Raw genomic sequence first — 13,626 nt, 5'->3', positions numbered from 1 at the left:
ACTGATTGGTTGTTATATTAACCCCTTAAGGGTTTTTTCCGTTTTTGCACTTTCGTTTGTTCCTCCTTACCTTTTAAAAATCATAACCCTTTCAATTTTCCACCTAAAAATCCATATTATGGCTTATTTTTTGCGTCGCCAATTCTACTTTGCAGTGACATTAGTAATTTTACCCAAAAATGCACGGCGAAACGGAAAAAATAATCATTGTGCGACAAAATCGAAGAAAAAAACGCCATTTTGTAACTTTTGGGGGCTTCCGTTTCTACGCAGTGCATATTTCGGTAAAAATTACACCTTATCATTATTCTGTAGGTCCATACAGTTAAAATGGCACCCTACTTATATAGGTTTGATTTTGTCGCACTTCTGGAAAAAATCATAACTACATGCAGGAAAATGTATACGTTTAAAAATGTCATCTTCTGACCCCTATAACTTTTTTATTTTTCCACGTACAGGGCGGTATGAGGACTCATTTTTTGCGCCGTGATCTGAAGTTTTTATCGGTATGATTTTTGTTTTGATCGGACTTTTTGATCACTTTTTATTCATTTTTTAATGGTATAAAAAGTGACCAAAATATGCTTTTTTGGACTTTGGAATTTTTTTGCGCGTACACCATTGACCGTGCGGTTTAATTAATTATATATTTTTATAGTTCGGACATTTACGCATGCGGCGATACCACATATGTTTATTTTTATTTTTTTTTACATTGTTTTATTTTTTTTTATGGGAAAAGGGGGGTGATTCAAACTTTTATTAGGGAAGGGGTTAAATGATCTTTATTAACACTTATTTTTTACATTTTTTTTGCAGTGTTATAGGTCCCATAGGGACCTATAACACTGCACACACTGATCTTTTACACAGATCACAGGCGTGTATTAACACGCCTGTGATCAGTGTTATCGGCGCTTGACTGCTCCTGCCTGGATCTCAGGCACGGAGCAGTCATTCGCCGATCAGACACCGAGGAGGCAGGTAAGGGCCCTCCCGGTGTCCAGTCAGCTGTTCGGGACGCCGCGATTTCACCGCGGCGGTCCCGAACAGCCCGACTGAGCAGCCGGGTCACTTTCACTTTAGAAGCGGCGGTCAGCTTTGACCGCCGCTTCTAAAGGGTTAATACCGCACATCGCCGCGATCGGCGATGTGTGGTATTAGCCGCGGGTCCTGGCCGTTGATGAGCGCCAGGACCGATGCGATATGATGCGGGATCGCGGCGCGATCCCGCTTCATATCGCGGGAGCCGGCGCAGGACGTAAATATACGTCCTGCGTCGTTAAGGGGTTAAAGGGGTACTCCGGTGGGAAAAAAAACATTTTTTTAAATCAGCTGTTGCCAGAACGTTAAACAAATTTGTAAATTACCTCTATTAAAAAATCGTAATCCTTCCAGTACTTATCAGTTGCTGTATAATACAGAGGAAGTTCTTTTCTTTTTGAATTTCTTTTCTGTCTGACCACAGTACTCTCTGCTGACACCTCTATTCATGTCAGGAACTGTCCAGAGCAGTATAGGTTTGCTATGGGGATTTGTTCCTGCTCTGGACAGTAGCTGAAATGGACAGAGGTGTCAGCAGAAAGCACCGTGGTCAGACAGAAAAGAAATTCAAAAAGAAAAGAACTTCCTCTGTATTATACATTAGCTGAAAAGTACTTGAAGGATTAAGATTGTTTTCCAAAAAATGTTTTCCACCGGAGTACCCCTTTAAGATACATCACAAAGTAGTGATTGAGATAGATCCCACTGAGGATTTGAAACACTGCTGTATCTCACTTGATGGGTGAATGAACCAGATTGTCTCTTCACTGAAGCCTCCGAAGTGCCACCTTTTTGGACTTTTGGTCAGGTCTTTGGGAGATGATCACTGGCAGGCAGGACTGCAAGCCCCTGCACTGTGCCTCTAGTTAGTGGAAACACAGTAGTGCTAGGTGGCATTAGTCTATAAATCACAAGCTTTGAATAATATTCTATTTCTCACCCTGTCACCCAGTTTAAAGTCATAAAACATAGTTGTGATGTCACAGTACAGGATATTATCATTCCACAGTCGTATCAGCTTGAGTCCCTGTACGTCCTCAGGGCTCACCTGCAGTGTTCCCTCATAATGTAATTAGTTGTATATGGAATGTAAAGGACCTTTGATATGGTCACATGGTTATTAGTCATATGATAATGGTTGTCACATGTTGAAGTCACATGTTTTGTAACCCAGAGAGCACCGGGTGACCAGATGACCCGCAGCTAGCCTATGGGCTCCTTGCACAGCCCCACTTTATAAGGAAGGGAGGAGCTGCAATCGGCCTCTTTTGCACTCTTCCACCACACTTTCTGCTGAGGTCAAGTCTAGTCCAGACGTCTCAGAGCCAGTGTCCAGTACATCTGGAGGCCTCAAGCCTAAATTGCAGCCACAAGTCAGTAAGTCAAGTCATCTATGTCTGCTGTCACTATTTTCAGTCAAGTCTATTATAGTCAGCGTGGCTGCTCTATAGTCTGTCCAAACACTGCAAGTCCCAGCAAGCTGCGAGGTCCCATGTGTTACTGGTCACCTCTCTGGGATCCAGACCGAATAGTAAAGACTGTACCATCTGTCTACCTCAGTAAAAGCTACCGTTAACCTTAACCTGGCCTTTGACTATTATTTGCCCTGTCTAACCAAGGACTAGCGGTTCAACCTTCGGGTGGTTACATAGGCAAACCACGCCCTGGCGTCACAAACACAAAGGGGTTAATACCATCTACCCCTGGGCAACACCATCTGCCCCTTACACCTCATCTCACACCCCGTGGCTCCCCACATAGTAAAATGTTGATGTTTGCAATGTAGGCCCCAAAATGTAGAAAGCTGGCCACTATTGGTCTATACTAGGTCTAGCTATATTGTTTCTCTAGATTTTCCATAAAAGGCATGAGCGGCCAACAAGCTTAGCCTGCGGTATACTCATTACTATGATAATTATAGAAAGAATTTCAGTATCACACCATGTGAGGACAATCTGCCCATAAATATTGCTTCACCAGCGTCTACCCGGTCAACAGAAATCAAGATTAATGACTGTGTGGTACTGACATGGACATTCTACTTTGATAAATGAGATGGCAATGCTGTAAAACCTAGGATGTCCAAGACCTAGGTACTTTCCACATCTTAATGGGCCCATTCCTTACATATTGAAAGACCAATTTGCAGCCACCCAAAGCGGAAATGTGATGAAGCCTGGTTTGTGGAACAATTATAGAAGCGACTATGCATGACGAGATCTTGACACCACACCTGTCCATATGCGTCCATTCCCACAACACCCCTTTATGAACCTAGATATTAAAATGTCATATTAACTCTTTCATAGTGTCTAACTAATCTGTATGGAGAAGATGTCGCTAAAATTGTAATGATATTATCAGAGTATAGGGGCTCATACACACAAGAAGAGCATAGGCTGATTTCTATGGGGGTATCCTGACTCTCTCCTTGACAGATGAAGTTTGGGGAAATAAGAATTGAATATGTTGGATTTTAGGGGTCTGGCAGAGATTTATTCACCCCATGCATGTTCAGCTAAGCCAAATGTGTATGAGGGTTTGGGAAGAATAGCTGTCGGCTGGCTGAACAAGTATTCAAGTAACAGCTATCTAAGTTGTAAGAGCTCCTGTATGCAGAGCAATGTGCATTAAAACATGTTGATACAAGCAAAAGTCCAGTAATTTGTCATGTGTGGGATCAGTGTGATAGCAACTGGATTTCCCATTCTATAGGTTGGACTTCTTGAACTTGAACTGTAGTAATCGAAGGTTCAAGATTGTCTTAGTCCAAAATCTTAGTACAAAATTTAGACTGTTGCAGGCCAAACTACTAAGGCTAAGTTTCCACTTGTTTTTTTTTTCTGGCAGTGTTTGAAAAAGTCAGAAGTGGATCCATAAGGGAGGAGAAGTATAAGTCCTTCCTTTATATGTCCTATTCCTTTTGAATACATTTCAGGCTTTGGCTCAAAATCTGCAGTGGCAGATATCCAAAAACTGCCAGAAAAAAAAACTAAGTGGAAACTTAGCCTAACAATGTCCATCCAGTCCGCAAGGGACACTGCAATGATATTTCTGAACCTTGCAAAGACAGCTGGACTCTCCAAGGGGACGATGGAGATGGTCTATTACCATTCCTGCCTTCCCAGTCACTGTATACATGGTGTTTAATCAGCTCTGTATATTCAGTTCAGCAGATGCCAGGTAGATACAGGAGCTACTAGGTCTAAACAAGCCAGGATCAGCTCTCCAGTAAATGTGAGGCCATGTTCCAAGGTGGAATGTCTGTGGAAAAACTCTGCACGGACATTCCGCCGTAGCAATTCCGCATTCCAGATTCCACACAATTATAAGACATGTCTTTAAATTTTGCAGAATTCAGTTCAGAGACCCATTAAAAGTACGGTAATAGGATTCCAAATTCGAGCAGCATCTGTGTTTTGAAAGCACAGAAATTTTTCTTGAATTTTGTTGAAATACCGCAAAAATACAGTCTGCTTTTCTGAGCGGAATTTGACCAGACCAGCAGTAATTCCGCTTGTGGGAACATAGCCTCAGGCCATGTTCACATGTCTGAATTTCGAAGTGGAATTCCGCTGGATTGATTCAATGGGATTCTGCTGCACTGTGCACATAGCACACTTTCTGCGGATGCCTGAATCAGGATTTTCCCAAATCAGGAAATCCTGATTCCAGTGTCCGCAGAAACATTGAACCTGTTCTGCTTTTGAAATGCATTGCCATCTATGGAGACGGCGCATTTTTTAGCGGTCCTAGTGCCACTAAAGAGAATTTCTGCCCATATTTTCCAGGGGGCGTTCTGCACATTTTTGGGCATGTGAATATGTTTGTGAGTTGCCCATAGCAACCAATCAGATTTCTTCTTTCATTTTTCAAAGACCTTTTCAGAAATTAAAGAAGCGATCTGATTGGTTGCTATGGGCAACTCAGCAACTTTTACTCTAGACAGGTTTTGATAAATCTCCCCCTATATTCCCTCTGTTACTTGGGTAAAACTAGGTCCACTCTGCATTAGTGCTTCCATCAGATGTATCCATTAGTGTCCCAAGAAAAATGGGATACCTATACCTATTTGGGATACTGTAATGGAATGGAGTCACCTAGTGGCCCTATTCGGGACAAATGCACTGTTTTAAGCTGACTCAAAAGCTCAGTCTGCTACGTTGTCCAGTCAAATTAAAAAAAAAAGCAGATGTCCCCAACAGAGTCACTAGGTGACTCTGTTCAGGCCATTGGAATGAATGGAATACGCTACTCTTTTTTACAGTATACATAGGCATCCTGTTTTCAGGGGGATGCTGATGTATACGTCTGACAGAAGCACTAAACTCATTCTGGATCTAGTCTGGATCTAGTCACTAAGGAAAACGTCACACGCCGCCCGCCCTGCGGTCATCCATAATCAGACCCGGTGCGAACACGCTCCGGGCACTGATTACAAACGGGGTGCCGCGTGCATAATCCCGGGGGTCCCCAGCTGCGGGACTCCCACGATCAGGCATCTTATCCCCTATCCTTTGGATAGGGGATAAGATGTTTAAGCACCGGAGTACCCCTTTAAATCAATAGGACTCTGCTGCTGCGGAATGTCCATGCGGAAGATTCATGTGGAATTCCGCATGGACATTCTGCCGTGTGAAAGTATTTTCGAGGCACTTGTGCTATTACAAAAAATATTGAAAACAAAATTAAAAAGTATTTTTTTTCCCCGCATTATCCCCACATATTAAATCTGCTGTATGCAAAAACATGATCAACTACGCTATTGTGTATGCCCCAAAAAAATATACATTATGATTCTGTTTTTTTGTCGATAATATAAGTCAATGAGAAATAAAATATGCTGTATGGCATACAGCGGCATCCATTTTTAGCATCCATAACCATATATATATTTTCCCTATAAAACATATACATTAAAGGAGTTATCCAGGAAAAAACTTTTTTATATATATCAACTGGCTCCAGAAAGTTAAACAGATTTGTAAATTACTTCTATTAAAAAAAATCTTAATCCTTTTAGTACTTATGAGCTGATGAAGTTGAGTTGTTCTTTTCTGTCTAAGTGCTCTCTGATGACACCTGTCTCAGGAACCGCCCAGTTTGGAAGCAAATCCCCATAGCAAACCTCTTCTACTCTGTGCAGCTCCCGAGACAAGCAAAGATGTCAGCAGAGAGCACTGTTGCCAGACACAAAACAACAACTCAACTTCAGCAGCTGATAATTATTGAAAGGATTAGGATTTTTTAATAGAAGTAATTTACAAATCTGTTTAACTTTCTGGAGCCAGTTGATATATAAACAAAAGTTTTTTCCTGAAATACCCCTTTAAAGGAGTACTGCAGTGTAAGACACTTATCCCCTATTCCGCAGATAAGGGATAAGTGTTTTACACTGCACATCTCCTTTAAACGGACAGCCTAATGCGGTATGAATGCATCCTAATATAAAAGGACATAAAAGTAAAGCCCTATGTATCACAGAAAGAGGCAACAATAAAATTGCCACTGTTGTTTAAAGGGGTACTCCGGTGCCTAGACATCTTATAAGATGCCTGATTGTGGGAATCCCGCTGCTGGGGACCCCCGTGATCATGCATGCGGCACCCCGTTTGTAATCAGTCCCCGGAGCAACGGAGTGTGACGTCACGCTTCCACTCCCGTGTGACGTCACGCTCCGCCCCTCAATGCAAGCCAACGGGGGGGGGTGTGATAGCTGTCACGCCCCCTCCCATAGACTTGCATTGAGGGGCGGAGCGTGAGGTCGCACGGAGGCGGAGGCGTGACGTCACACGCCACCGGCCCTGTGATCGACAATAATCAGACCCGGAGCGTACACGCTCTGGGGACTGATTACAAACGGGGTGAAGCGTGCATGATCACGGGGGTCCCCAGCAGCGGGACTCCCACGATCAGGCATCTTATCCCCTATACTTTGGATAGGGGATAAGATGTCTAAGCACCGGAGAACCCCTTTAAATAAAAACTTTTGCTCTGTTGTTTGATGTGTCATAGAGACATGTGTTCAAAACCCAACCAATGAATAGAATGAGATAGAAAAAGGGCGTGCTTAGGACGTTCTCTCCTGACTTTGTGTCACATGACATAAATGGTCATGGGGACACGCCAAAAGTTTTTTTTTTTTTTATTATAACAAATACACTTTAATAAAAAAAAACTGAACATGAAGAAACTTTATAGCTTTCAAATCCGCATGTGCCCAATAAAAAAATAAATAAATAAAAAAATCTAAAATGTGTCCTGTCATGAAGGGAAACGGCTGGGTCCACACTACGTTTTGTCCCATACGGGAGCGCATACGGCAGGAGGGAGCTAAAACCTCGCGCTCCCGTATGTGACCGTATGCGCTCCCGTGGTTGACCACAGTTTTAGGTCCGGTTGTAAAAGCGCATACGGCGCAAAAATGAGCCGACCGGACCGAACGTTTCACTCCGGTCGGCTCATTGAAGTGAATGGCATACGGGAGCGCATACGGTCACATACGGGAGCGCGAGGTTTTAGCTCCCTCCTGCCGTATGCGCTCCCGTATGGGACAAAACGTAGCGTGGACCCAGGTCTTGAAAAGGTTAATAAAATAAATAAGAAAAGTCTGACAACCAGCCAGGGGGCGCTCTTTGCTTATATATTTTATACATTTACAAACTAACAATATAACAAAAACAAAGTTTTTAATTAAAAGATAAAAAACTATTTTTATCTCAAGAAGCTACAAATAAATACTAAAACAAAAAAACCTTGTAACTGTCTTCAAGAAACGTGCATGTAAAATGAGCAGCGTGTGATAATGAAGCTAAAGTCAGTGTTTCCCAAGCAGGCTGCCTCCAGCTGTTGCAAAACTACAACTCCCAGCATGCACGGACAGCCTTCGGCTGTCCGTGCATGCTGGGAATTGTAGTTTTGCAACAGCTGGAGGCACCCTGGTTGGGAAACACTGGGCTGTCTATTCAGAGTCTGTTAGACTCCTTACCACAGGGGGGCAGCAATGTGCACAGGGAATGTCTGTAGTGGATGTTATCTATCATCGGTGTCATGCTTTGGCGTCCATGCTGTGTGTACAAGGACATACACTGTGTTGTAATGTGGCCATGATCCTGCTTCTCCTATAGGTGAGAACTCTGTTTGTCATACATGTCTTCTTTTTCCTACGAGGTGCACGGATTTTGCAGTGTGAATGACTTTTTGCACTGTTGATTTCCTATTAGATTGTCAGCTCTGCGGCTTATTCACCTGGCTGGTCCTGGTCTATCAGTATATAGGTGATAACAGGGAGCAGTAGAGCTGCACAGCAAATGGGGATAAGTCAGTATTAGGCTGGGTTCACACCACGTTTTTCAAATACGCTGACCGTATACGACTGTATCCGAAACCGTATGCATAGAGAATGCATTGTAAACCGTATTCCAAATGCTGTGTACGGCTGCATCCGTTTTGCCTCGGATACGGTTTTGCCGATTTTTCAACCGTAGGTAAAAACGCTGTCGACCACGTTTTTGCCTCCGGTTGGGAAACCGTATGCAAACCGTATGCGGTTCTTTTAACATTGTTGTCTATGAGAACCGTACACAGAATTTCAGAACACGGTTGCACACGGTTTTTCGAATCCGTTTTTGGAGTTGACACATGCGCAGATTGGAATTTCAATAGAACAATAGTAACTTTATTAAATTGCTGGAAAACTAATTCCAACAAAATAGCAAAACCGTTGGCAAAAACTGATGCAAACGGATAGAACCGTATGGGGAAAAACCGTATACGTTTTAATTTGGAGTCATACGGTTGTATACGGTTTTTGCCATACGTTTTTTTAGCGGAAAACCGTATACGGTAACCGTATTTTAAAAACGTGGTGTGAACCCAGCCTTAGGCAGTATCGCAGCTGTATGTGACTCTGTATAGTAACTGCATTATTGTATATTTTCTGCAGGGTTGTGTCCAACTGACCCCATGGCACCTTTATCTTCTCTTGGTCTTCCTCTGTTGCGGCTGTCTGCTCCGTGGTTGGTGAGGTGTAGGCCGGCCATCGCTGCACCTGCATGGTAAGTCATATGCTGCCCGTCAAGTCAAGCCCCTTTATATAGGACACATATAATGGGCCTGTTGTCTTTGTTGCACATAGCAAGCAATCAGAAATAAGGCTTTCATATATAAAACCCACCTATATTATCACAGATCTCAATACACTGAGCACCCCTCTGTCGTGCCATAACATTTAGCCTGAGCCAATAAAAATAATAATAAAAAATCCCAGTATGTTAACCCCCTTCCTTCACCAGGACCTATGGATACGTCCATGCAGCTAACATGGTAGTGTGCGAACGGACGTTTTCATACTTCAATTCGTACAGAGTTGCCCAAAAACAGAGCGCACGGGCTGCAATCCAGCCATATCTGATAACTGCTAGCCGAGATTGTGCCGGTCTCTGCACTTTTAACCCTATAGATGCTCTGGTCAGTACCGACCATGGTATCAATAGGATGAACCAGGAGAGGGAGCAATTGCAGCGTTTCAACAGTTGCCATGGCAGCAGGAAACCAGATCATGGCCTCTGAGTCTGCCAGGTACAGAAACCTTTGAGGCCCAGGCAAACTCAGTGTAAAACTGACAGGTATAGTATACAGAATTTCATGTTCTGCTATATACTGTACTTGCAATCAGACGATCACAGCTTCAAGGCTAAAAGGTATAAGAATAAAGTGTAAAACAAATAAAAAATCAATGACCCCTTTCCAGATAAAGCTCTATATTGTCCCACAAAAATACCTCATACATAATAGGTATAGCTGCGTTCAATGACTACTTTTACTATAAAACTGTAATTTTATTTATCCCACGTAGTAAACGCGGTAAAAAAAAAAAAAATTTCTTTTGGTCAACTTGCCTTCAAAAAAGCAGAATATAAATGATCCGACGATAGCATGAATTATAAAAATGGTACCAATAAAAAGTACAGCTCGTCCTCCAAGTTATAGCTGTCTGAATGTGGCAACACAAAAAGAGAACAATTTTTAACCCCTTTCTGCCCTATGACATAGTTTACCGTCATGGCCGGGATAAGGTTTGTGCAATTGGACGCTTATTTACATTGCCACAGGGTGACACTTTCGTGATCGCTGCTGCTATCTGTAGCAGCCGCTCACAGTAACACGCCGGGGGACAAATAAGAGCGGTTCCAACCTGGCGATCGCTTTGATTGGTCAGTCAATTGCAGAATATGTGATGTTGCTGGGCCCAATCTCCTGCAGCATCCCGCACTCAGCTCTTTATTTCTGCCTTAGAGTTGGAGAAAGCGTGTCCTGCTTGCTGGTCAGCAGTTTAACTGTAGATCAACCAGTCAGTAAAGTGTGCGAAAAACGTGATTTCTCAGCCTGTTTCATGTAGAAAAACCCTGGTTTCTTATTGAGAAATCCCCACTGAAATGCATTTCATTGGTGCCAGTTTCCTATAGGAAATGCGGTTGGGCTCAGGCTAAATGTTGTTGCATGACATGACAATTTGGGTGAGCCAAGATGGGTTTTATATAGGAAAACCTTGGTTACTTATTAAAAAAAATCCTCATTGAGATACAATGAGATGATGTTAAAAATCAGCTTGAAAATAAATTATTTTTTTTACAAGTTATAATACAGTTCATAGTACATTTTAAATGAATAAAATTCATTTTTGAATAAGAAGCTAACTTCAGCATCATTCGATTTTAAAGGGGTACTCCGGTCCTAATAAATCTTATCCCCCTATTCAGAGGACAGGGGATAAGATGCATGATTGCGGGGGTGCCAAGTATGTAGTGTGACGACCCCGGGGCCGGAGTATCGTGACGTCACGCCTCGCCCCCTCAATGCAAGTCTATGCCCCCTCCCATAGACTTGCATTGAGGTATCATGTGACATCATGATACTCCGGCCCTGTGGTCATCAAGCCTCACACTCGGAGCCTCCAATGCTGCGGAGAGCTCACAAAGGTGGGTGTACAATGACAGATTGTGGGGACCCCCGCGATCATACATCTTATCCCCTATCCTTAGGATAGGGGATAAGATGTATTAGGGCCGAAGTACCGCTTTAAGCAGATTTGTTACTATATTTGTAGGCAACAGAGTAGATCCCACCGCCTGTCACCGACTGGTGATGAAATGTATGAGAAGACCACAGTGACGCATGTCGAGAGAGACTCAGCGGAGATTATGTTTGTTGAGAGCTACAGCTCCCTTGGGTTCATCATTAATGGAGACCGAGTGGTGGGGCCCTGTGCGATTATACCCAGGAGCATCCTGCAGTGGAATGTGAGTACAGAGCCGCAGTGTCTGATACATCCCTGCACATGGTCCTTTTGACTTATCCTACATGTCATAAATCACAGTACCTCACATAAGTGAGTCCATCCCTCGCATTTTTGTAAATATTATATTATATCTTTTCATGTGACAACACTGAATAAATGACCCTCTGCTAAAATGTAAAGTATTGAGTGCACAGACTGTATAACAGTGTCTAACCGGTAGAGGACGCAGGGCATACAGGTACGCCCTGGGCGCCTGGGACATAGTACATCCTGTGCACTCAATATGTCCTGCCGTGGCTATGAAGCAAGTGCAGGAGCTCTGCTTGCATCATAGACTGCGGGTCCCAGATGCTATCAGCAGCCAGGGACCCACCCGTAATGGTGAACATCAGCGATCGCACTCATGTCTGCTATTAACCCCTCAGATGCCGTGATGAATATTGGTCACAGCATCTGCGGTGGTTCCGGTGGCTGATCTGATCGCCCTCCTTCAATAAAAAAATTGAATTCCCCTCTTCCCCCATTATGTTGATGATTCCCCCCCCCCCATGGTAAACAGTGTAAATGTAAAAAGCCCAAAAATACAGATTTTTTTTATCACATCATATATCAGGAAAAAAAAAGCCCTTATACAGAATCAAAAAGTTACTGTATATTTTATGGTAAAATGAAAGGTGTCATTACAATGTGCAATTGGTCATACAAAAAAACAAGCCCTCATATTGGTCTGTAGGTTGAAAAAATAAAAAATGTTACGGCTCTTAGAAGGCGAGGGGTTTATGTTGTGTCCCATCAAAATAACTTAAAACACAGCCATTAATGTCTATGCCAAGTGAGTACACCTCTAAGTGGAAATGTCCAAATTGGACCACCATTATTTTCCAGCACTGCCTTAAAGGGGTACTCCGCCCCTAGACATCTTATCCCCTATCCAAAGGGAGCCGTGACGTCAAGATCCTCTGGCCCCTGTATCACCCGTCATTACACCCAGAGCGAGTTTTCTCTGTGCAGTAATGACAGCAGGGTGCTGCAGCCGAGATCCCGGGGGTCCCCAGCAGCGGGACCCCCGCGATCAGACATTTTATCCCCTATACTTTGGATAGGGGATAAGATGTCTGGGGGCGGAGTACCCCTTTAAGCCTCTTGGCCATGAGTTCACCAGAGCATCACAGAATAACACTGGAGTCCTCTTCTACTTCTCCATGACGACATCACAGAGCTGGTGGTTGTTAGACCTTGGGCCCCTTGACCTTCTGTATGTGGATGCCCCACAGATTCTCAATAGGGTTTAGAGACATGCTTGGCCATCCATTACCCTCAGCTTGGAAAACTGCCCTGTGGCCCAGTCTCTGAAGGAAGGGTATCATGCTTTGCTTCAGTATGTCACAGTACAGGTAGCTCCCCAGTGCCAGCTGCACTCATGCAAGCCCAGACCATGATACTCCCACCAACATGCTTGACTCTAGGCAAGACACACTTGTCTTTGTATACCTCACCTGGTTTCCGCCACACACGCTTGACACCATCAGAAATAAATACATTTATATTGGTCTTATTGGACCATAGAACATGGTTCCAGTAATCCATGTCCTAAGTCTGTTTGTCTTCAGTAAACTGTTGGCAAGCTTTCTTGTGCTTCATCTTTAGAAAAGGCTTCCTTCTGGGTGACAGCCATGCAGACCAATTTGAGGCAGTGTGTGGCATATGGTCTGAGCACTGACTGGCCCACCCCTTCAACCTCGGCAGCAATGCCGGCAGCACTCCCATGTCTATTTCCTAAAGACAACCTCTGGATATGATGCTGGTTTACCCTCCTTTATGTAACCTCCCCTATTTACATATAAAACATGGCGGAATAATTTGGGGTGTAATATTGTGATGTGTGATACTTTTCTTTATTTGTACCTGCAAAATTGTAAAGTGATGTGAAATCTGTTGGTGCTATATAAATATTTTATAATTTTTTTTTAGATTTTGTTTATTATTATTATTCAGTCAATTTTTTTTGAAAGAAACTAATTTCTCTGCCTTATTTGATAGTCTTAATCTGTTCTGTACAGGTGGCTTCCTATAAGGACATTTCAGTGGAGAGTTTATCCTTGTTTCATCTACTGGTTCCCCAAATAGGTAATGCCACCATTATTTTTTATTTTTTTTTCGACACTTTCCCTTCCCACACTCCATGGGAAAAAGACACTGCAGAATGTAAATATAAATGCATACACAGTAAAGGGTCCCATTAATGGATTGAGGGTAGGGTTCCATGTAGCTTGCAGAAA

At 43.1% G+C, this 13,626-nt stretch overlaps 1 protein-coding gene across 2 annotated transcripts in view; it reads left to right on the top strand.

Annotated features, from left to right (window-relative positions):
- Nucleotides 1-13,626, top strand: part of NDUFAF3 (NADH:ubiquinone oxidoreductase complex assembly factor 3) — a 45,460-nt gene that overhangs the window by 19,556 nt on the left and 12,278 nt on the right. The window contains exons 1-4 of one of the 2 annotated variants that reach the window (XM_056524794.1): nucleotides 8,056-8,174; nucleotides 8,993-9,104; nucleotides 11,156-11,348; nucleotides 13,408-13,474. In XM_056524794.1, the coding sequence (XP_056380769.1) occupies nucleotides 9,013-9,104; nucleotides 11,156-11,348; nucleotides 13,408-13,474 (352 nt within the window). In that variant the 5' untranslated portion in view covers nucleotides 8,056-8,174; nucleotides 8,993-9,012. Of the gene's footprint in view, nucleotides 1-8,055; nucleotides 8,175-8,992; nucleotides 9,105-11,155; nucleotides 11,349-13,407; nucleotides 13,475-13,626 lie in introns of those variants that run through there. The other variant, XM_056524792.1, reaches the window with a different exon arrangement.

The sequence above is a fragment of the Hyla sarda genome, chromosome 6, assembly GCF_029499605.1.
Source record: "Hyla sarda isolate aHylSar1 chromosome 6, aHylSar1.hap1, whole genome shotgun sequence".
In the NCBI taxonomy this organism is placed as follows: Eukaryota; Metazoa; Chordata; class Amphibia; order Anura; family Hylidae; genus Hyla; species Hyla sarda.
Note: the sequence above shows the minus strand (reverse complement) of the source record. Positions and strands in the feature narration are given on the sequence as shown.